The sequence below is a fragment of the Phyllosticta capitalensis genome, assembly GCF_038381095.1.
Source record: "Phyllosticta capitalensis strain CBS 128856 chromosome Unknown BKA78scaffold_9, whole genome shotgun sequence".
NCBI classification, from domain to species: domain Eukaryota; kingdom Fungi; phylum Ascomycota; class Dothideomycetes; order Botryosphaeriales; family Phyllostictaceae; genus Phyllosticta; species Phyllosticta capitalensis.
In genome coordinates this window covers 834,876-856,747 of record NW_027117447.1, presented here as the reverse complement: position 1 = coordinate 856,747, position 21,872 = coordinate 834,876, and the positions used below count along the sequence as shown (strand labels likewise).

Here is a 21,872-nt window from a genome sequence, read left to right as displayed (position 1 = left end):
ATTCAAGGCTGGAATGAAGTGCTGTCTACGAGAAGAGCTTGGATTGTCGCCTTGACCTTATATACAGTGAGCAACGTGCTCCTTTTGCAACAGTCGCACAGCTCCTCCGCCTCAATTCTACAGGACCACGCCGCCATCAGGTCCAAGCATTTCGGCATATCCAGCGCTGTTCAATCAATGGGAAGCTGATTACGCAGTCCTGCGGACTCACAGACATCCGGCATCATTCAAGTGGCCGCCATGGCGGTTGTGGGGGTGTGATGGGACCCACCAGCAGAGCAAGACGCGGCCGTCTGATTTGCTCCATGAGTTCCACGGACGGCCATCTGAAGGGGCCCTAACAGGCTAACATCGCAGTGTTGGACCTCTTGCTGTGCCCATGTTTCAATGCTTCGCAGGCCACGCGTCCGCCAAGCCCGACTAGTTGGTTGCGGCTCCGCTTCTTGGCAGGAACCATCACCCACCCACATCACTTGGGTGCCCTTTTTGCTTCAGGGGTGCGCCAATATGGCCAATCGCAGCGTCGTTTCTCTGGCTGACGCGTGTAGCTGCCGTGGCCCGAGCATTCTGATTCGCAAATCCGCCTCCTTCCCGAAATCTCGAGGAAGCAACGACACCGCCCATCTGCCGACCACAGACGCGGCTTGCTTAATCGTCCATATGCCGGCATTGCGTCTGTGAAACCTGTCAACAGGATTCTGGACTCTCTCGGTGCACCATTTCTCGTCCGTGCCTGAACCTGGGGGGCGTTACACGTTCAGACCCGCTGCAGTACGCCCGGACCTTTTCATCCTTATAGAGAACAACCAAGTCGTGTAGCTATGCTGCTTCTGTGCTAGAATAATCCCGGCCATTACTCGTCACTTCTATATATTGTTCTAGGCGCTCCAGACGGTACTCGGCGTGGCGGTGAATATATGAAGTGGCGCCCCTTTTGCCGGTTCTCTGCTGTCAAATCATGCGTCCTCAATTCATAATCAGTTCAAGTTTTGGTGGGGAGGGCGCTTGCCTATTACCTCTGCCAAAATACATCCTGCAGCACCTCGGCTATCTACACACTCAACTTACGCGTCGTCCATAGTACGTGTACAGCCACTGCAGCACTCCGCCGCTGTGGTGGTCACCTACACATCATGGGGTCATCTCTTTTCGTTTTTTCAGAAAACTGAAGCAGGAAGGAGATGACGAGGGAGAGATGCACCCGAACGGGCCCGACTGCAAGAGGAAGAAAGTCGTCGCAAGCCCATCGCAGCGGCCACGGGCACTCTGCCCTCACTCGAGCATTTTTTCTGTTGCCACGGCCTTCGCAACAAGCCACTTTTGAATCCTCCACTCTTCAGCGGCTTCCATGAGTCCAAGTTTCCTGCTTTGTGACTGCCCTGTTCCTGAATTTTTCTTTTTCCTCAGTCCTCCCACGCTCGCAACGCCTTTGACGTGATGTGCTGCCCTCGAGCGCGAGGTTCCCCTGCTCTGGGGACGACCTTGGCGCCAAGATCAGCGACGGGTGACAGGGTTCCGGAAACCTAATCTCGCAGCGGGCGTCGAGCTTCGCTGAAAGCTTCATCGTGTGGCTGGAATTTGGTTGCCAAACAGACAGAACTCTCTGTGTGTATCTGAGAGAGTATTCTGTGCCTTGGTTTGATCGAAACTGTCGCCTGCGAAGACGAACTCGCCGTCGGAGCAGATAAAACTTGCCCGCCCCAAATGTGAATGATGCTCGCCCCGGCACCCATCCAAATTTTTGCAAAGGCCGCGCGCTCAGTTCAGACAAGATCGACCATGGGTGAAATTCGCCGATCTGCCAATTGATCGGACGGGGAGGTTGCATTCGGGCTATATTCGCCATTGGCATTCAGCATTCCGACATCTCGCCCGAGGCCGGCAGCAAAAGATGAGAAAATGACGGGCAGCGTGCTTTTCTGGCGTGGCACTGCAGACGTGATGTCCTGACAGCGGGCGCCGAGTCCCAGCCTGAGGACGCCTACCTACCTAGGTACCCTACACGCCCACCCTGCCCGCCTGGTGACGCGTCGTCGTGTGCGTGTGCGCGCGGTGGTGCTTTTCTCCTTGCCTGCGCTGGTGAAATATATAGACATTGCACCGAGGGACTCGGCTCATCTTCGAGTCGGTCGGGCTTCTCTTGCCGCTTTTGCGAGATTGCGTGGTTGGTTGTTGAAGAGGGCAAGGGTTTGCGAAATGTGCAAAGTTGAAAGACGTTTTCGTTCTCTGAAAGTTGCTGAGAGGTTGCTGTGTTCTCAGCACGATTTCTGAGAGAGAGCAGGCAAGGTTGACATGTCTGTTTTAAGTGTCTGTCGTGCGTGGGCTGACGACCATGGGTAGTTGCATGTAGTACTGTAAGTAGTCTACGCCGTAGGACTGCCTCGCGGCAAGTGTTCAATCAATCAGTCAATCAAATGCTGCTTAATTGACATGGTCACTCGTCTCTCTCCAACGAACGCCCAGATACGCCGTCGTCGTCCCATCGCCCACATGCAGCCTCGGTACCCATTTGGGTTGGCCGACCCCCTTGCCTACGAACACCAAGACGACTCCAAGATCTGCCGTCGACATCGGAGTAGCATACACTGCGCGCAAAAGGAAGGCGACAAGCAACACCAAAGTCTTCAATGTCTTGGTCTTCACGATACCAACCATTTGTGGGCGTTGGAGGCGGAGATGCACCTGCTCGCCAGAATTGGCACGTCCTACTATTGCTCCATGCAGGTAGACCGTTTCATGCGCCGCAGCGCTGCACCACCGGGCTACCGAGTTTTGCCTGGGAGCACCTTGGCAGCTGCCATCTGTGGATGATGCATGTGGCTGAGGGGCAATAGCCTCGGATTCGGCAGGCACATGGGGCCCATGGAGACGGGACCGCAGCGCAACAGACAGCCAGCGGGACACGGCACGGCGGGCCTGTCTGCCTCAGGTGTGGCCAAAAAACAAACATACGCGTCGAGTGGCTGATGACATTGGAAAGCGGCTCGTTGGGCGTCGTTTTGGAAGAGGGACTGAGAGGCATTTTTCGACCATGTCGTTTTTGGTCGTGGTTGATGACGTTTGTCGTGTCCGGAAAAGAGCTTGGTTGCTTCAGGCGAGTCTAAAGTAGAAAAGAGGCTGTGCAAAAACGGCGGGAGTGCCATGGACGAGCTGAGTAGACGTGAGAGGTTTTCGCGTCGCTGGGCGCGCGGGTGGTTTCCGTGGCAGCACACTCATGGCGAGAGGAACTTGGTGGAGGCTTCGCCGTGCGGGCGGTGCGGTGTTTGTCGCATCGTGGTGGTGGGTGGTGGGTGGTGGCCGTGTTTTGACGGTTGGGTTGGGCTGCTCCTATCGGGCTGAATGCCGTAGCCGAGATGGCGTCTTCGACTTCTCCACGGAATCTTCTTGAAGCTGTGAGCATCGATCCGTCCAACACCACAATATCCAAGGTGCTGGACAGGTGCAAAGGTATTTTGCAAAGTCCAGCTGCAACGGCCAGGACATCTGGGGAACAGCTTGGCGTAGAGCGGGGCGGGCCGCACAAGAAGGGAGCCAAGCATTCCAGCGGCGAAGCTTGGTCTGTCAAGCCAAACTTTGTTTTGGACGTCTGGAATTCAGCGTTCCGGGTTGGCCGTCGAGTCAATGTTCTGGCCAGCGCCAGCCAACGGCGTTGCGACGGCGCAGCATCTGGCGGGATTGACCAGCATGTACTAGCTTTCCGCAGCTAGCATTCCTTTGCCAGACCCCTGAAACCGCCCGAACGAGCCACGACATGTTCATGGCCACCACAGATCGGAGGAGTTTGCCGTCGTCAATTACCACTTCATTCCTCTACATTCCACAGGACTTCTCGCCGTTTGCAACAGAGATCGACCAATCTGCATCGAGGGGCTTGTCACACGTCGACTCTACCCCGCTCAGCACCAGGAAAGGAACAATAGAGACAACCATGTCTACCCGTTGCACTCGAGAAAGGGTTGTCCCAGCGGAGAAACACAAGACTATCAACATAAGCTAGGCCAAGCTTCGAAGGGTAAGAATCAAGCTTCGGCTTGATCGCTGACATCACCCGGCACCCCTGCAGTCCTGCCTGTGCTCACTTGCTCAGCCTCGACCTCTGCTGCGCTTGACAATTGGCCCCAAGACACTAGTTGACCAAGCCATCATAAACACTTCCTCGCCCCTCCTGCAGCTTCTCTTCTTCTCTCTCACCTTCGCTCCTCTCTCCCCTCATCCCTCTGCTATGCCTTCTCTCGCCACCTTGCTTGCTGTGTCGGCGGGCGTTGCCACTGTCGCCAGCGCTGCCGACGCGCCACAGCCCAGAGTCGTTGGATTTCCCTTCACCAAGACCAAGAGACACATATCTGAGCGCACCTCGCGACTCGCACGGCGCAACACCGTCCAGACTCAGCTCGAAAACTGGTGGTATGGCTACCAAATCAACGTCACCGTCGGCACGCCAGGCCAGTCAGTTGGCCTCCAGATCGACACGGGCAGTTCCGACACGTGGTTCCCCTACTCTGGCGTGAAGGATTGCCTGAAAGGTGGTTGTACCTGGGGAAGCTTTGACCCGGACAAGTCTTCGACGTTCCAGGACCTCGCCCAGGGCCAATTTGAAATTTCCTACGTAGATGGCACTGAGATCAAGGGCGACTACATTGCCGACACGCTGGACATTGGTGGCTCCAACATCAAGAACATGACCATGGCCTTGGCCACTTCGCTGGCTAATACGGACGTCAATGGCGGAATCATGGGCATTGGATATGCAACAGACGAGAGTATAGCAAACAGCAACCCCAACTCGCAGTATCCCAATGTGCCTGTGCAATTACTGCAGCAGGGATACATTTCCAGCCTTGCATACAGCTTGTGGTTAAACGATCTGGGTGAGAAGAGTTGCTGCATATGATTTGGACCAATGCTGACAAGTCCAGATTCCAATTTCGGATCGATTCTCTTCGGAGGCGTCGATACTGCAAAATACCATGGGGACCTGATCGCCGTCCCCATTGTGCCTGAAGCCAAGTCCGGCATCTACGACACCTTTACCGTTGCACTCTCGTCAATCACCGTGACCAACAAAACGGGCAAAAGCGTCTACAACAAGCCAAATCTTGCTGTACCCGTCATTCTCGACAGCGGCAGCACGCTCACCTACCTGCCCAACGACCTGGCCATGGAAATCCTCCAGGGCGTCGGCGCGGCCGAAGACCGCGAGCAGGATTGGGTGCTGCCGTGCACTCTGGGCGACAGCGGCGCGCACATCAACTTCAGCTTCGGCGGTTCAGGGGGGCCCACTATCGCGGTGCCCTTTGAAGACCTGTTCCTCCCCGTCTACAACAGCAACGGCGAGCAAGCCGAGTTCAAGAACGGTCAAAAGGCTTGCCAATTTGGCATCTATCCCGCAGGCAACGACCCTGTCATCTTTGGCGACGTCTTCCTGCGCTCTGCGTACGTCGTCTACGACTTGCACAACAACTACGTCGCTCTCGCCAACACAAACTTCAACGCAACCGACTCCAACGTCAAGGAGATTTCGAACACGACCATCCCTGGCGTCACGGCGACCGCCTCGGGCGTCTCTGTTACCCAGACCGCGACCAATGCTCATCGCCAGGGCTCCAGCGCTGCCGCTTCGGCAACGGTGAGCTTCGTCCCCGGCTCTGCAACGTTTGATCTCGGCCAGTCGACCTCCACAGCCAAGGGCGCTGCTCCGGCATCGGCTCAGCTGCCCCCGCGCATCTCGCTCCAGCTCGTCATGAGCGGTATTGCCGTCGTGGTCGCTGGCATGTTTGGCGGCAGCTTGATGATCTTGTGCTAGTCTGACAAGGCTGGCATGTCGTGTGAATAGGCCCATCCTACCAACCCCTTTTACCCCTTTGCTCTTGTAAATTTCTTCTTCTCTTCTTTGGTTACGATTCCATGCATCATGACGGATACGGCGCAGGCAGGCGGGACAGGCGGGCTGCATGCATCAGCTGGCTTAGACGGGCATCTGTTGATCTTCCTTTTCTTCTTCCTTTTGGCGCGCATGCATGGTGGGTGAATGGAGGCTTCAATTCTATCCCCACCTGTGAAGGGCACCTCGGTCCAATCAATCTATCAATCATCCAACGAACCATTCTTCCTTTGTTCTTGGTCTCGGATAGGCTCACATTGAAGACACAGGAAGAAAGCAGTAGCGCACAATGTTTTCATGGACGTCACCCAGCGTCCATCCCTTCCTCGTCAGTCGCCAGTCGCCCGCCGTCCAAATAAGCTTCCCCACAGCATGTCTGCAAACGGCAATTCGAACGACCGACGCACGCACTCGACGGATGGACGGACGGGACGGCACGAGATTGTCTGTCTTACGCACACGGACTCGACTCGACGCCGTCTGGTGACGCGGCGGACCAGGTGCGTGCGTGGTCAAGTGGTTGACTGAGCGAGAGCGGGCGCGAGTACGAGCGAGAAGCAGCGGGACAGGGTGCGTGGGCATGTATTTGGGTGGAAGGGCAGGCAGGCGGAGAGTGCCGTGAGGGAATCCAGCCCGCCAGGACGAGAGAGGTACCTAGATGAGCAAGTTTCCGGTTTGACTGCCCTCCTCGAATGACTTGCTCTGCCCAAGCGGAGCGGAGCCACTCTCTCTTGCACTCCATTCTCACAAATGGGAGCAGCCACCGGCGGAGTCCGCCCTCTCTCTCTCGCCGTGGTTGGCGGAGAGGAGGAAGAGGAGAGCGGGATTGGGGCCTTCGCCTCGGCCGTAAGGCGCTCATCCGAGCTGCAAACTCGTATGTCCGAGGTGTTGAGCACGCACGGGCGTGGAGCGGAGAGAATTGGCAAATTGGCGGGCGGAGATGTCCGTTGGGTGAAATTGAAGGTGCGATTGGGTGGAACGGATGTTAATGGGTGGGGAGGAAGGCTGCGTGGTTGGCGGAAGGAGCGATGTAGGAGGGAGGGGCGGAGTGGAGTGGAGCGGAGAGCGACTCCGCCAGTCCCAGAAACCAAAGAGGAGACATGAGACGATGCAAGACTTGAAGAAGCTTTGACGGAGCGGAATCGTATGTCAGCTGCCCGAATGGTCTCGCGGACGCCCGATTCGGAAGTCTCGTCGGCTATCTGGTTTGTAGTCAAAGTCTCAAAAACACCACGCTTCTTCGGTATCCAAGTACGACCGACCAGGTAGCGCAGCTGTTTGCTCAAGGGCGAGGATCGCGGATTACATTTGGTCTTTGTCCCTTGCGGCAGCGGCTGCCTGTTTATCGTAGTGCTTGCGCGTCATTGGACAAACCGTAGAGGTAGAAGTAGAAGCTCAAACTTGGGCTCGAAATAGGCAGATCTTCCATCTATCCTCCAAAGGCGCAGATTCCACACACACTCAGTACAATGGACCCAATTGGGGCATGACCGTGTCGTAGTTGGCTGAAATCCAGCCATTTGGTCTTTAGAGACATGGAGTTGATGTTTATATTTTCCAAATTCCGCCCTAATAGCAAGGACCGATGAGGGAGGCGACAGTGGATCGAATGGCAGCGTTGGTAGGCTACGAGGGTGTTCTCTAGAAGGCATCTGCTTCCTATACTCCGTAATGCGCCGAGATCCTGAGTTCGACTCCTGCCGGGGCCTTTTTGCCGTTTTCTTTTCTCTTTTTCTTTCTTCGCCTGAGCCTTTTCACTTCATATCGACCTTTCTTCTTTCCGTTTCATTTGTTTCTTGGACTTGTTTCCTCGGTTGCGGTGTGTGGCCTGTGATGAGCGAGCTGTGTCGTCCTTGACTTGGGAAAGAAGCTGCTGAATCCTCGTTCCTGGGTTCTGTTCAGAGGTAGGCGGGAGCGCACGCCTGAGGAGTTGTCAGCCGCCGCGCGTGCCATTGGAACAGAACAAGATCGGGCATTCTTTTCCTGTCTTTTGCTCTTGACCACCCCGCCGACATGAGATCGGTTTTGTCTTTTTCAAATCTTCCTCTTTGCGTTGGGACACCGGGCTTATTAACAGTCAGGGAACATGATATTGACAAGAATAGCTTCCGCATCGCGCAACATCATCATTCCCTGAAGGTGGTCGTTTTGGCAAATGGTGAGCAGTCCCTTTGTGCAACCAACGACCACCCGACCAAAACAAAAGCGAAGTGTTGATGGCGATAACTTCTGGTTCGCATTCCACCAGAGCAATCCATTGATTGGCTGTTTTCAAAGCGCAGGGAAGCACGCATATCCAGAGCATCGCTTGGAGAGGGTGTGTCAGGCTTTCTCATAGTGTTTCAGGGGTTCAGAATTGCAGTAACCTGAGTATCTTGTCAACAGCCCACGGCGTTACAAGGTGAAAAAGTAGACGAGTACCTTACTTGTCACACGTGGAAGGAGGCCGGTTCCTGGTATGGAATACGCTGCTCTTGAGCTTGTTTACGACGGATTGAGGGTTGGTAGCAGAAGTCATAGCACATCCCTTGGCGACTGCTCCCGGTCCATTTGGCGCCGGATATTTACGTGAGGAGCTTGAATGCTCCCTGGCTGCACGTCTTTTGACATAGATATTTTCCTGGGTCAATTTCTAGTGTGTGTCGCAACTTTTGCCACCAGGACTTGAAGCAAGAGCACGACGATACGAAATGACTTCAGCTGATCTTGCTGCTCGTCAAGATCGCTTCTTTTTCAAAGTTTCCGCAGTCAGGCTGTGAACAAGACTCTGTGTGAGCGAAACCACAGCGATGAAGACGTAGTTTTCTCGTGTCACAAAATGTTTGCTCGATGTCCTTCAACTGGTGAGCATTGATCGAAATGCGACAGCAAAGAGTAGAGGGACAACTTACTGAAAGATCCTCTGCTCTTTCAAGAACACGTGTCTGAGCTCTCTGCCCCAGGGGTTGATGTATTCGTATACGAACTCGAACTCGAATTCGAGCATGGAAACAAGCCTTCCAGCCTCGAAGAGTTTCCGGACGCCCTACCCGCACCTCTCTAACGTCGTTTGACATCGCACACTGGGTCCCTTTCCAATCTTCCGCTCTGCTATCGCGACGAACGCAATGAAGTGCGAAGAGGTTGTGAGGTTCCCACCGGAACGAGCAAAATACGACGAGACGCCACGCTACGCCAAGCCGCACCGACCCCTCCGTTCCTCCTCCGCGCCCAGCGCTCATAGTATCCATCCACCAAACAAACACCGTACTGTTAAATAGCGGCTTAAGTGCCTAATCCAGACAACATGGTACTTGCTCTGTGTGGACGGACGGAACGGACGCCAGCGACCTCGCGCCCGCCCGTCTGCCCTACCGGTAGACGGAAAGCGGGAGGCGAGCGGGGAAGAAGGATGCAGTTAAGCAGGCCCAGCTTGGCTTGGCTGCTCTACGCACCTGCCTATTGGGCGAAAAAGGTTGGAAATAGACCGGGGTTGAATAGTGCCTATTTCTGAGCGATGTTCCCTGTCCGTTGGCCGTATATATTGTGTTTGCGTCGTTTGGGGAGCGGGAGACGGGGAAGTGCGAGAGAAATTTGGGTGACGTGATGAGCGCATCTCTCTGACTCTCTGACTTTTGTACCTGTGGAAATAGAAGGGAGAAGTAGACCAAGGCAGTGGTATTTCAAGCACTGTTGAGGGTCTTCACGCTGCTAATTCAGTCTGCATGCGCTCGAGGAGTAGCCATACGTTCAACATGTCGCCGCCGTCCTCTTCGTCAGCAGTCGTGCTGCTTCTCATTTCCTCTTACCTTTCACTCGCACTCGCACAACAATCATCCGACACTTTGACCTTCGGAGCCACACCCCCCGGCTACACATTCACGACATACAACTACAAGAACGTTAGTTCGCCGCGTCCTTCGAACCCGTCTGAGTACTCCAACGAAGCACTCGCCGTCCTCTGGGACCGAGTGGGCCCCATCACGGAAGGCCCTGTCACATCAGTGCAAGAAGCTGCTCCAGGCGCGGACACCGAGACCTTCCCGCAGCCAGGAGTTCTCCACGGCTATGTCCCGGGATATGTGCGCAGCGTCGAGACGGCCAAGTTGCCTAAGAATTTTGTCTGGGGCGTCGCGTCGTCAGCCTACCAGATTGAGGGAGCAGCCGACGCCGAGGGCAAGGGCCCGTCTGTTTGGGACCTGCTGTCGCACAAGGGGGGCGTCGTGGCGGATAACACAACTGGAGATGTCGTTTCCAGTCACTACTGGCTGTATAAGCAGGATATTGCGCGCTTGAAGGCGTTGGGCATTCCGGCTTTTACGCCATCGTTCAGCTGGCCGCGGTTCTTCCCATTCGGTCGTGGTCCAGTCAACGAAGAGGCAGTCCGGCACTATGACGACGTGGTGAGAGAAATGGTGCGCGCGGGCATATCGCTGCATGTCGCGCTGTTCCACTGGGACATGCCACTCTCGTTGTTCCTCGAATACGGTGCCTGGGTCGACCGACGAGTCATTGACGACTTCTTCAACTATGCGAAGTTTGTCATTAGCAGATACGATCGCTACGTCGACACTTGGTATACATTCAATGAGCCGCAGTACTGCAACTGGCAGTTCTCCGTGTACCCGCGAGGAGACCTTTTGCCTGTTTTCAATGGGTATGGCGAAGGCACCAACACGAGGTTCATTTGCAGCCACTTGACGATTCTCGCCCACGCAAAGGTCGCCAAGTGGTACAAAGAAGAGTTCAAGGGCCGCGGTCGGATAACGTTCAAGAATAGCGGGAACTATGGCGAGGCAAACAGCACCTCCGAGGGTGACCGCATCGCAGTACAGCGTAGCCAGGACTTTACGCTGGGCGTCTTTGGCGGACCCTGGACAGATGGTGACTATCCGCAGAGCGTCAAGGACTCCTTGGGAGACCTGTTGCCGACTCTGACGCAGGAAGAGAAGGACATGATCAAGGGGTCTTGCGACTTTTTTGCTATCGACGGATACAGCTCGTACACAGCGTATGAGCTTCCCGGTGGCTTCGAGGCTTGCCAGTCGAACCGAAGTGATCCTAATTGGCCAGAATGCCATGGGCAAACGTCTGTCGGGCCTGACGGTTTCATCCTGGGACCACCCGGAGATCAACACGTATCGTGGCTGCTCAGCACACCAGTTGGCCTCCGAAGATACTTGAACCAGATTACGAAGGAGCTTTTCCCCTCGGTCAAGGAGATTGTTGTGACAGAGTTCGGGTTCGCAGAGCCGTTTGAAAACGATTGGCCCCGTAGGTCACCGGTGCTGTGGGACCTCCGCCGTGCGGACTATTTTCAAAGTTATTTGGACAACATTTTAGCGGCAATTGTCGAGGACGGAGTGAACGTAACAGGAGCTTGGGGATGGGCAGCTGTAGACAACTATGAGTGGTTCGAAGGAACGTCTACGCGGTTCGGATTGCAGTATGTCAATTATACGGACCTGACGAGGACTCCCAAGGCCAGCATGTTCCAGTTCCTGGGATGGTTCAAGTGAGTCTAGCCGATGAAAAACCGGAGTACTTACTGACAAAATGTGACAGGGAGCATCTGTCGTAAGTGTCAAATTAGCAAGAATAGCAAACGACGGTCGATAGGGGTGGTTGATGTTTTCCCCCCTTTTCAAGATGGACTCGGCCAAATCTGTCCCGATTTTGCTTGTTTCTGCGCAATGAATGGAAGTTACCTCCATCGAGAGCTTCAACGTTAACACATACTTGCAACTTTGAGATCTCCATGTCGTTGGCTGTTGTGGAAATGCGAAGTCATGTCGCGGCACAGTAGTGGTCTGTGCTGACATAAGCGGACGCCGAGTCACTTAGTCAGCATCCCGACTTCGCTTTCCGCACTCTTCCTTCTCTTTTCCTCATTCTCTTTTTATGATGATGCGTATGGAACCTGAAGATTTGCGAAAGGCAAGCGAAGAGAAAAGGCAAATACGGGGGTGGGCATTTGGGAAGGGAAATCCAAAGACGCGGGAGAAAATTAACCACCCCAAAGGTTGAGGGCACGTGTGACGACACAATAATACATCTGGTATGCTGAGAAGCCTCGGTGGTGTATCCGGTCTTCGGGGAATAGTGGTGGTCCCTCGGTCAATGGTTCAGCGACGGAGCAATAGTTCAAAGCCGGAGAACAGTCCAACGCGATACCGTCAAGACCGATACAGCGTGTACAGGCTGAAAGTGACAGCGGCAGCCCGACTAAATGGGAGTGGTCCAGCTAAGCAGCTGTGAGATGACATGGCCAGCTGATAAGTGATGAGAGATGCAGCAGTCAGTCCAGGCAATGGACGCAAGGAGTCAGGCACCGGGATCACGGGCTCGGCCGTAGGAAGGCAAGTCGGCGATGGTGATGAGAGACGGAAGAGAAGCGCGTTAGGTGCAGCCGCTAAAGGCGATGGTTGATGGGTTGAAGCGGGCGAAGGTTGCCATGTTCTGCAGTCCTGCGGTCGTGTCTTATCGCCAGGCCCCACCAAACATCAGTATGCGGCAGGCGCCCAGCTTCCTTTCGGCTTCGGCGTCATATGACGAGCAGTGTGTTGACCTGATGAAGAAGTGACTTAAATGTTCTCCAACATCAGCCGTGGTGAGAGTCGACCGCTGAGTGAAGTTGCACCCGACAGAGCAGTGAAGCCTGTCCTGCACCTTTGACTTACGGTTCCGGGTTTAGCCAAGACCTCCCGCACGACCTGCCCCAAGCTGCCGACCTCACCTCTTCGACTTCAAACCACTTCCACTGCATCTCACCAGTCCCGATCCTGCTGGCGGCAAACCATTCTTTACCAACCCCAGCTACTCTCCATTCCTCCCCGTCTACCGCTCCGCTTCCTTCCAGCTTGCCCGCCCGTCAAACGTCATCCGAATCGGAAGCGCTCCTCCGTACCCAGCTCTCCAACCCTACTTCCGCACATCTCCATCGCCGCCACCGACGCCTAGTCTTGCGGATTCCCGTCCAGAGCAACTACACAAGCTTGCTGCAGCTTCCCGGCTCCATCTCTAGCTCCTTTGCTCCTCCAACGCCGCCCGGCAGCCCGCTCCACGACCGACTCCGTGTGGGAGGCGTTCAGTATCACTGCAACGCCTCGCACGACCTCAAAGGCCCTTCGACCTGGCCGACGAAACTCCCCCTCACAACCCAAACCTGCACGCCCCCGACTCCCAAGCCGAATCACGTCCGGAACCTTTCTCGCACGCGGCACTCCTAGCACCACACTCTCTCGGAGGGGCTCCAACCACCCTCGCGAGTCCGACGCCTCTCAGCACCCAATCTTCGCCGGCTTCGTCGACCATCAAGCGCACACGAAGCCAGTCTCCAGGCTCGCTTGGGCTGTCATACGTCACCAAGATAACATCGGGCGAGGCCTCCCGCGGGCCGAAGCGTAGGCGCAAGAACGAAGACACCATGCGCCTAGATTCGGAATCCAGAAGGTCTCCGTCTCCTTCCCAAGCATTCTCGAATGGTTCAAACGGAGTGTCGCCTAGGCGTGGAGTCGGAAAGGCAGCTAATGGCGCGTCCTCTTTGCACACGAACGGAAATGCGTCCGCGCTATCCGCGACCTTCTTTGGCCATGATCGGGAGGAGGTGACGAGGATTCTGATACAGGGTTTGACGGATCTTGGCTACACTGGTGCTGCAGACTCTTTGAGTCAAGAGAGTGGATTTCAACTAGAGGGTCCCACTGTGGCAGCGTTCCGGAACGCCGTTCTACAAGGCGATTGGGCAGAAGCTGAAGCGTTGTTATTCGGCACAGACGACGGAGGCGGGTACGGTCAAACCAGAGGAAAGAGACCAGAAAAGTCGGAAAAATGGTCCAGTGCGGAAGTGCAAGGTCTCACCTTGGCCGAGGGCGCAAACAAGGACGAGATGAGGTTTTGGATGCGGCAGCAAAAATACTTGGAGCTGCTCGAAGCACGCGACCTGAATTCTGCGCTCATGGTTCTCCGTCAAGAGCTGACACCACTTCATCAAGATCGAAACAGGCTCCATGCCCTTTCCAGGTACGTTTGGTTTACTGTTAATTCAGCATCAGGATGAGCTGACACCTCATAGTCTCATAATGTGCCAATCCGCAGAGGATCTCAAGGTGCAAGCGCAGTGGGATGGCGCAGCTGGTGAATCACGAAGTCGTCTTCTCTCAGAATTATCAAGTAAGACGAAATGACTTTCAATACCAATGCTCCTCTAATTATCAATAGGGTCGATCTCGCCCAACGTCATGATACCAGAGCGCCGCCTCGCGGTCCTGCTAGACCAAGTCAAGGACCATTGGGTAGCCAACTGCCTCTATCACAACACTTCTGCCTCTCCATCGCTGTACCTTGACCATATGTGCGAACGCGAAGACTTTCCCCTTGCCGCTGTGTTGGAGCTTCGTCATCACGTAGACGAGGTTTGGTTCCTGCGCTTTTCCAACGACGGTTCGATGCTTGCGACGACCGGCAGAGACCAGCGGGTTGTTGTGTACGATACCAGTGACTATCACGAGAAGTTTATCCTCAAAGGTCATGAAGCCGGGGTTTGCTACATTGCATGGAGTCCGGACGACAAGAGGCTCATAAGCTGCTCCAAAGACAACTCGGCTAAGATGTGGGATACTTCGGTAAGTCTTGGTCTCACAGTCAATGTTGGGCGTAGCTCACAAGAACTAGTCTGGCGCCCTTGTCCATAGCCTGGACTCGGGATTCGACTATCCCGTGACTGCAGCAGCTTGGGCACCAAACGGCGAAACATTCGTCACTGGATCTCAAGACAGCAATGCAGCTCTGTGCCTCTGGACCAAGGATTGCGAAAGGCTGCACATCTGGAAGGAAGACAGCGTCGAACGTGACAGAGTGGTCGCACTTCGCGTCAACGACGTTGGTATAACTCCTGACGCCTCGCGTCTCGTTGCTCTTCTCGAAAACCACATCGTCGTGTACGACTTTGTCACACGCGAAAAGCTTCGCGAGTACGACATGCTCGAAAATAAGCCAACGTCTTTGAGCATCAGTGCCTGTGGCAAGTTCATGCTGGTGTCGATGAATCAAAACAAGATTTGCCTTATGGACATCGACACGGGCGAGGTTCGTCACAGATATGACGGCCAAAAGCAAGTCCAGTACATAATCAGGTCTGCGTTTGGAGGAGCCAACGAAAATTTCGTCGTCAGTGGCAGCGAAGGTCGGTATTCTCAACTGGTTATTTCGGTCTCCTGCTTACCTGAAACTAGATTCTAGAGTCTACATCTGGCGATCAAACGGCCATCTTGTGGAGGCTTTAGAAGCCCACCGTCCTGGCTGCGTAAACTGCGTTGAATGGCATCCCCGTGATCCCACGGTCTTCGCTTCCGCCGGAGACGATCGGACTGTTCGGATGTAAGTCCCGTACCCCATGTCGTGCCCGTTCCCCTTTTGAGGCAGGACCGCTGTGACAGCTTACTTAGTCATGTGCCAGATGGACGCGCGCGAATTCATCACGATCCAGTCGATCAGCCTACCAGCGGTAGCGAGAATGCCGCAAAGTAGTACTTCATCTCCGCCAACGCCCGGTCTTCAAGGCTTGCCGTGAGCATGCATCCCTACCACAAACATTTCCAAGAAGCGCACGAGTCTGATGTCGAAACGCTGCTCACCGAACAAGCGTTGGACGGGGCACAGACCCTCGAAGACTTCACGACCACCATTCTACCCTCCACAGATCCGCCTTGGAATTGGCCTTGGCCCCAAGGGCCCCTGGAGTAGAAGATCTTGGTGCACCTGAAAATACGTGGATTGTTCCGAACAGAAGACATTTTTCGTCAACCCCCCTCGAGGTTATCCACTGGACATGGCAACACATACCACGTCTTAGGATTCCAATTATTCTGGGCTCGTGATCCCAGACTCGGTACAGCTCAAGCAGCGTCTTCCCTTCAAATGAGATTCCTCGATGCTCGACACCGGAGAGGATGTCCAAGGAGACCTCATGCATGCGACTATCAGTCACAGTCAAAGCTAGGCAAGCAAGACGTACACCAGTCAATTCAGCCGAAACATCTAAGCACATGGAACGGAGTATGGCTAAGATTTTATCTTCTTTCATTTCAAATAAGGCTTCTATACTCCTTAGAGTGGTGTGAAGCGGACATGGGAGGTCTTGTTGGGGCCTTTTTTTTTTTTTTTCGCTCTCCCTCGTTTCTTGCCCTTATCCATGTTCTTGTTGGAGGATTATCCGTGTTGGGAGCTCTTGTGAGATAAGGAGCAACAGGCGTTTTGAACATCTTTCTTTTCGGCCTTCTTTTCTGCCGTCACATCAACACTTTCTTTCGTTCTTGCTAACATACTCGCGCACAATAACCCCTTCCACCCACATCCTGCACTTTTTACACTGCACTGTACGGGAGACACGACGGCGTGCTTATCGAATGGAGGAATGGATGGAGCGACTCGCATGGTTTGCGGAATCGGATGGGCGGTTTTCTCTGGACAAGACGGCAATTCAACGTTGCAAGTGGGAGGGAGCATGGTGGGCGAGCTGCCGAGCAGGGTGATGAGAGTCTGGTGTTGGCGGATCGAAGAGGCATACCGGCCAGCTCTTGCTGATCTCGAAGGTGGAGAGATGGCTGGGTACTGTGCCGCATGGGATTGAGTAGGTAGGTAGGATGGAATCAATCAACCATTTACAACAAGTGTCGGCACAGCGAGAATCTTTATCGCCAAATAAGAGCACGCAGAGACGTGGAGGGTTCAAGCGCTTGACGCCTTGGACATGGGCAGAAATTAGTTGTTCCGCGTCTTGATGGCGGGTAACCACATAAGCAGCAGTCTGGCTTGAAGTTGTCATTGACACTTCGCCTGACGTTCTTGGTCTTGGGACCCTGATGCAGTATGTTCAATAAGCCAAGATGAGGACGAGTGATAGCTGACTTTTACCTAGATAGGATGCTCGCGGAGTCTGATGTTGAATCTGAGAGCGGGCCTTGTCTGGGCAGCTACCAGCATTTACTACGCACACAGAGGCTTCAATGGCCCGTGGCCACGATGGCGCCCACCGCATGTAAGTGATGATGATTGAGCATCATATGGAGACTAGATACCCGTGACCTGTGAGTCATTGGTTGCATGCTGCTTTAACGTCCATGTGCTCTGCTCTCGTTGTGGGCCGTCGCCGTGGTGCCAGAGTCCATCTGTTGTTTTGGTTTTGCGCTCCCTTTCCACAACACCCCAATCGGACCACTGCTCGATCATCAACCACATTTGTCCACCTGCGCATGCAATCAATCCTGGCTTACCTGTTTATGTTGTTTGTCTCTATCAATTTCACTGTATTTCTGTCATTGACCGTTAGATTGTCCAGCCGAATCACCCGCTTGTGTGTAGCATCGAGCCCGCGCCCTACTGTCCGCTGAATCTGCAGTCACCTGGGAAACTCCATCACCTAGGAAACTCTGGAGAAGCAATCGGGCAGAGATGGAGGGACAGGTATCTCGGGTAAGCAATCATTCAATCCTGTTCACCATGTCCTGTGGCTGAAAATCCGTTTGCAGTCCGGAATACCCTACATCGTCGAGCTTAACTCCACCGTCCTCTGGCGCATGCTTTCGGCAATGCAAGGCACAATCTTTGAGGTCAGGATCGATCTGGTTTGGAGCGCAATCGAAGCGCACAACAGCTCTGTCTCCGGCTCTCCGATGCTCAGCAACACCGTCGGTTACCAACTTCTGCAGGAGTCCTGGCAGTTCATGCGCAGGTACAGCGACAATGTAAGACAAGGAGGCCCCCTTGTACAGAGAGCCCAGCCGTACTTTGGGCCGTTGGGCGTGGGCTGTATTGATCCTGCTCTGTATCCGCTCGACCCGGAGGCGCTGAATGCGGAGGCGTTTCCCTTGTATTTTCCGCCTGTCAACAACAACAAAGATCAAGATGGCAGGGCCGAGGGCGAAAACTACGCCAATCCTACTTCTCATGGTACCGAACACACGCTGGATCCTACGTCTGCCGCCGACCGCAGCAATGAGAGATCCAAGGTGGCTCACGGCCGGAACAAACTCGACGCTTTTGTGCAGAGGCTCCCAGAGACGCCGCGTTCCTCGCCCGACCGCAATGGTGCCAACATGGGACAAGACTCGGCCAGCAAGAAGAGGAGAAGGAGTGAGTCTTCCGAAAGTGCAGCTGAGAGTACTCTTTCGAGCGGAAACACCATGATCCAGCGCTCGAACGATGGCACCGAGGAGTCGCCAAACACCAAGAGGTTGAGGTGTTGAGATACTTGCACATTTTGCTCGGAACGAAACGACAGTCTGCTCAAGATCGGAGAAGCATCACCTTGCTGGTTTGCCATTGCTCGCATCCCCACCAGTAGAGGAGGGCCCAGTAACCTGCCGACATATCCTGGAATACACGGCCTGGAAGAAAAGCAGTTTTGGAAAGGACACAACATGGACGTCGGAAGGAAGATCGCTCAATCACTCATGATCAAGAAGAAGTTAATGGGAATGGAGGTGGATAATGGTTGTGGGAGGTATGTACAGTACAAGTCTAATGCATAGGAAGGGAGATTTCATTATTGTCTACTTTGAATTTCGCAATGCAATGCTGCCTGCATATCCGATACAAGGACGGTTGCCTGAGGCTTCAAACGGTACACCCCGCCAATGTTAAGTTCAAAATGTACCCTCGTTTAGTTCTAGCTCAAAGTTTCCTCGAGCGACCAGCTCCGGATCTGCTTTCATCGCCCCGCGTTACCCGCAACACTTCAATCGCACTTTCGACATTTGTTCCTCATACTACTCGGTAGCGCCGAAGAGGTTGGTAAAACGAGCTCTCCATCGTGACTATTCGCTTCTTGTGGTCGCAGGGAGTCCTCCAGCCCGTTCGCGGTTGATGTACTCAACTTAATCCGTTGTTCCCCCACCGACGCAAAACAACTGGAGAAGAGAGGAAAATCAACAGTCCATCGTTTCCATTTAATTTCGGTTTTCGCAGTAAGTCCTCAAGGCTCTATTTATGCATTACCGTTGTCAAACCTGACCTACCGTTCTTTCTTAGACGCAGGAGCGTCTGTAGAAGGGGAAAGGATAGCAGCCGATTGTGGACATACATCTTTCGTTGTACCAGTAAGTTCCCCAACCTAGGTATGCGTATCGCAGTTCTCGATCCTAATGCACCATGTTCTCTTGTACAGAGAGAGAGGCGGCTTTAGAAGAGGAAAGATCAGCAACCAAGCAAACGCGTCACGGACAGACTGCATGGCGTCTTCGCATCAAGAAACATCGGAAGAGACTGTAGGTCAACCTTGGAATTTCCCGTCCTTCAACAATGTGACGTGAGTACAGGCGCACTTCTTGGAGGCCGAAGTGGTCCTCAATCGAATCGTCCTCCGTGCTATGAAAAATGCATGTAAACGCTGGGATCTCCTAACCGCATATGGAGGCCTTTGGGACGTGGACTACGATGTGCTCTACAAAATGACGAGCGACTCTAAAAGATACCAAAGAATCCAGAAGTTGTGGCAGGAATTGCGTTGGAAGGAACTCTTGCTTGGGCCGCTGATTTGGAAGACGAACCCTTCCAATCTGAAGAATCCTTATGCATATGGGATCGACAAAGAGGCTCTCGAGGGCCCTAGGATGTGTGAATACCGCGAGAGTATCGTCATCGATGTCGATGAGATCCCCGGACCGCTTCCACGGCCCGAAGTCGAAGGCAAGGCAACGGAACAAGACCCGAAGAGAGAGAGAGACTCAGTCACTCCTTGTGTGGCGGAAGGGTCAAACAACAAAAGATCACGACTGACTCCGTCGGTCACGGCGTCAGCTTGCGGCAGCCAGACATCCCAGGCAGCCGACGGCAATCAACCAACCGCTGCAGCAGCCCACCAGGTCACGGTCACATACGACGCCCACATCAACATCGGCGACAGGACGACCTCGGTGACGTTGCCGAAAGACAATATCGTGGAGACGGTCGATCACATTGAAGACTACGTGGCTTGGAAGAATTCCGAGGAGGGACAGAAGCTAGACGTCAGCTTCGAGGTTTTTGACAGCCTCAAGGGGTACTTCTTAGCGAGGACATGATGGGGTCAGGCGTCTTTCCCTAGGTCGAACTTGTTGGCGTTTGGATTTTTCCAACTGGATCTTGGCGTAGACCACTCCTTTGGCAAAGAGATTGGAACAGGGTGAACTATTCTATCTTCTGTATGGAGTATGGTCTTTAATATTGCTCAATGCTAACAAAGTCGGCGGCTCTGGAATATCGAGGCCCCAGGGCAGGTGTGTCGCTCGTAGCAGGCAGCTGTCTCCCCCATCTCAAGTCCACCTCAGGACTTGGACATCTTCGATTTCGGAATCAGCCTGGAACTTGAATGCCTCCTGTCAATGCTATTCCCACGACGTTGAAGTTTCCGTGTCCCAACAGCAGCCTCACGTGGTGCCATGGCTCTTGCTACAACCCTCGACAGGGACATCTGTCTTTCGACGCGGGAGTTCACTTTTCAGAGTGGCGACCTGGACCTCAGAGGCAGCCAGCTGAGCCTTGAGGGAGACATTCTCCGCTTCTTCCTCGTTGAGGAGTTGTTGGAGTTGTTCCTTTATGGAGTTATCATCTTTGCTTGCCTCCGCTGCCGCCGCTGCCTTGAGTGCCTTGCGAATATCAGGACCTGTGCCAATTGTATCAGCGCTATCATTCCTAGCCAGTGTGAGAGGGTGGAGCAAGAGAATGTACCAGGTCTCTTCGGCTTCTTCACGCGGTTATTCCCGCCTCCAACATCACCCCTCACCTCACCCTCGCCCGCCTCAGCCGCCTCAGCCGCCTTTTGGGCGCGCCTGGCTTCTCGTTCTAGGAACTTTTGGTGCGCACGTTGAGCAGGTGGGAGTCTACGCTTCTGTGTGGTGACAGTCTGGTCAGGAATCACTTGTTTGGTGAGTGGAGCCTGGAAAGACTGACGGGCATTTTGGAATTTTGTAGGGAGTCAATGATTTGGGGTTCTGTGCGTGCGTGAATAAGTCTGAGATTGTGGAGAGGAAGTCGAAGTCAGGGACTCAGGAACTCAGGGACTCAGGGACTCAGGGACGCATGGTGAAGGCAATCTGTTTTCGGCTGAGTCAGAGTATCCTGCTCAACAGGCAGGAGCCTTCCCAAAACAGAAGCTGGGTGTAGCCGACGTCAACAGAGGGTGCACCACCTGGCACTCCTCTTTCTTGATGCCGACCATCTCAGCCTGCTCCTATTCTTTCATAACCACCTCACACTCCTTGTCCTCTTTCACGGCTGGGGATTCATTCAGGAGGCTACCACCCATGTTGAAATTCTCCATCTTCGCCTCGAGCCGAGCGACAGCCGTCTCGGCGTTCTTCTGCTTCTTCTTCTGCTTAATGCGGGCCAACTCGGCTATGGCGTCCGCCTTTGAAATGTCAATAACATTCTCGCCGTATGAAACAGCAATCTTTGCTCACCTCCTTGTCCAGAGCGGCGGCAACCCTGGACGCGCGTCTACGTGCCCTCTTCTCGACACTACGTGCCCTCTTCTCGACACTCTTCTGCTTCTTCCTCTGCTTGATGGCAGCCAGCTCGGCCAAGGCGTGTGCCTTTGAAATGTCAATGATATTTCCGCCATGTGATGCAACAGGTTTTACTCACCTTCTTGTCCATTTGAGCGGCAGCGGGGCTGGCGGGGCCGGCGGGGCCAGCGATGAAAGCAGGAGTGTTCTTTGAGCTGGAGCCCGCAGCAGGAGGCTATCGAGTTTGTTAGCCACCAAGAACATTGAAGGAGGATGGGATCGCTGACAGAGTGGTGGTGGCGATGAACACCACCTTTGACGATACTTGTTGGCGCAGATGGAGACATCGTACTACGGTTTCAGTAGATCGGTAGGCGAAAGGCGAAAGTTGAAGACGGAGGACCTGCACGATGATGGCGGCGGAGGTGCTGTGGGGAGTGATTGGAGATGACGTGGCTATGTCGGTGGTGAAGAAGAAAGGATCGAGTGAGTTAAGAGTGTGTCCGTGTCCGGGTGGTGTCATTCACAGC

General features: G+C 54.2%; 8 protein-coding genes across 8 annotated transcripts; 4 read left to right on the top strand and 4 right to left on the bottom strand.

Moving 5' to 3' along the window:
- Positions 1–4,222: 4,222 nt before the first annotated feature.
- On the top strand, positions 4,223–5,803 carry BKA78DRAFT_255549 (aspartic peptidase domain-containing protein; the record flags this gene model as incomplete). Its single annotated transcript, XM_066885003.1, has 2 exons — positions 4,223–4,868; positions 4,917–5,803. The coding sequence occupies 2 exons, from the start codon at positions 4,223–4,225 to the stop codon at positions 5,801–5,803; spliced, it is 1,533 nt and encodes a 510-aa protein (XP_066741178.1).
- A 1,683-nt stretch (positions 5,804–7,486) lies between these two features.
- Positions 7,487–8,356, bottom strand: BKA78DRAFT_321812 (uncharacterized protein). The gene is made up of 2 exons (XM_066889065.1): positions 8,303–8,356; positions 7,487–8,247 (listed from the first exon to the last, which is right to left on the bottom strand). Exon 2 carries the CDS (start codon positions 8,184–8,186, stop codon positions 7,959–7,961), a length of 228 nt encoding a protein of 75 aa, XP_066741177.1. The 5' UTR covers positions 8,187–8,247; positions 8,303–8,356; the 3' UTR covers positions 7,487–7,958.
- A 53-nt stretch (positions 8,357–8,409) lies between these two features.
- On the bottom strand, positions 8,410–9,348 carry BKA78DRAFT_186243 (uncharacterized protein). Its single transcript, XM_066883503.1, has 2 exons — positions 8,773–9,348; positions 8,410–8,715 (listed from the first exon to the last, which is right to left on the bottom strand). Exons 1-2 carry the CDS (start codon positions 9,109–9,111, stop codon positions 8,578–8,580), a joined length of 477 nt encoding a protein of 158 aa, XP_066741176.1. The 5' UTR covers positions 9,112–9,348; the 3' UTR covers positions 8,410–8,577.
- Positions 9,349–9,615: 267 nt separating this feature from the next.
- BKA78DRAFT_355434 (WD repeat-containing protein 26) lies at positions 9,616–15,242 on the top strand (the record flags this gene model as incomplete). Its single annotated transcript, XM_066891902.1, has 7 exons — positions 9,616–11,375; positions 11,426–11,437; positions 12,983–13,882; positions 13,935–14,032; positions 14,081–14,484; positions 14,534–15,044; positions 15,094–15,242. The coding sequence occupies 7 exons, from the start codon at positions 9,616–9,618 to the stop codon at positions 15,240–15,242; spliced, it is 3,834 nt and encodes a 1,277-aa protein (XP_066741175.1).
- A 767-nt stretch (positions 15,243–16,009) lies between these two features.
- On the bottom strand, positions 16,010–16,529 carry BKA78DRAFT_321806 (uncharacterized protein). Its single transcript, XM_066889064.1, has one exon. It carries the CDS (start codon positions 16,364–16,366, stop codon positions 16,070–16,072), a length of 297 nt encoding a protein of 98 aa, XP_066741174.1. The 5' UTR covers positions 16,367–16,529; the 3' UTR covers positions 16,010–16,069.
- Positions 16,530–17,191: 662 nt separating this feature from the next.
- BKA78DRAFT_321804 (uncharacterized protein) lies at positions 17,192–18,577 on the top strand. Its single transcript, XM_066889063.1, has 2 exons — positions 17,192–17,332; positions 17,389–18,577. Exons 1-2 carry the CDS (start codon positions 17,312–17,314, stop codon positions 18,103–18,105), a joined length of 738 nt encoding a protein of 245 aa, XP_066741173.1. The 5' UTR covers positions 17,192–17,311; the 3' UTR covers positions 18,106–18,577.
- Positions 18,578–18,763: 186 nt separating this feature from the next.
- Positions 18,764–20,201, top strand: BKA78DRAFT_321803 (uncharacterized protein). Its single transcript, XM_066889062.1, has 4 exons — positions 18,764–18,825; positions 18,890–18,957; positions 19,026–19,125; positions 19,177–20,201. Exons 3-4 carry the CDS (start codon positions 19,090–19,092, stop codon positions 19,918–19,920), a joined length of 780 nt encoding a protein of 259 aa, XP_066741172.1. The 5' UTR covers positions 18,764–18,825; positions 18,890–18,957; positions 19,026–19,089; the 3' UTR covers positions 19,921–20,201.
- BKA78DRAFT_346024 (uncharacterized protein) lies at positions 20,200–21,865 on the bottom strand (the record flags this gene model as incomplete). Its single annotated transcript, XM_066890513.1, has 7 exons — positions 20,200–20,501; positions 20,567–20,726; positions 20,789–20,849; positions 21,092–21,245; positions 21,298–21,429; positions 21,482–21,577; positions 21,695–21,865. The coding sequence occupies 6 exons, from the start codon at positions 21,863–21,865 to the stop codon at positions 20,681–20,683; spliced, it is 660 nt and encodes a 219-aa protein (XP_066741171.1). The 3' UTR covers positions 20,200–20,501; positions 20,567–20,680.
- Between the last annotated feature and the right edge of the window lie 7 nt (positions 21,866–21,872).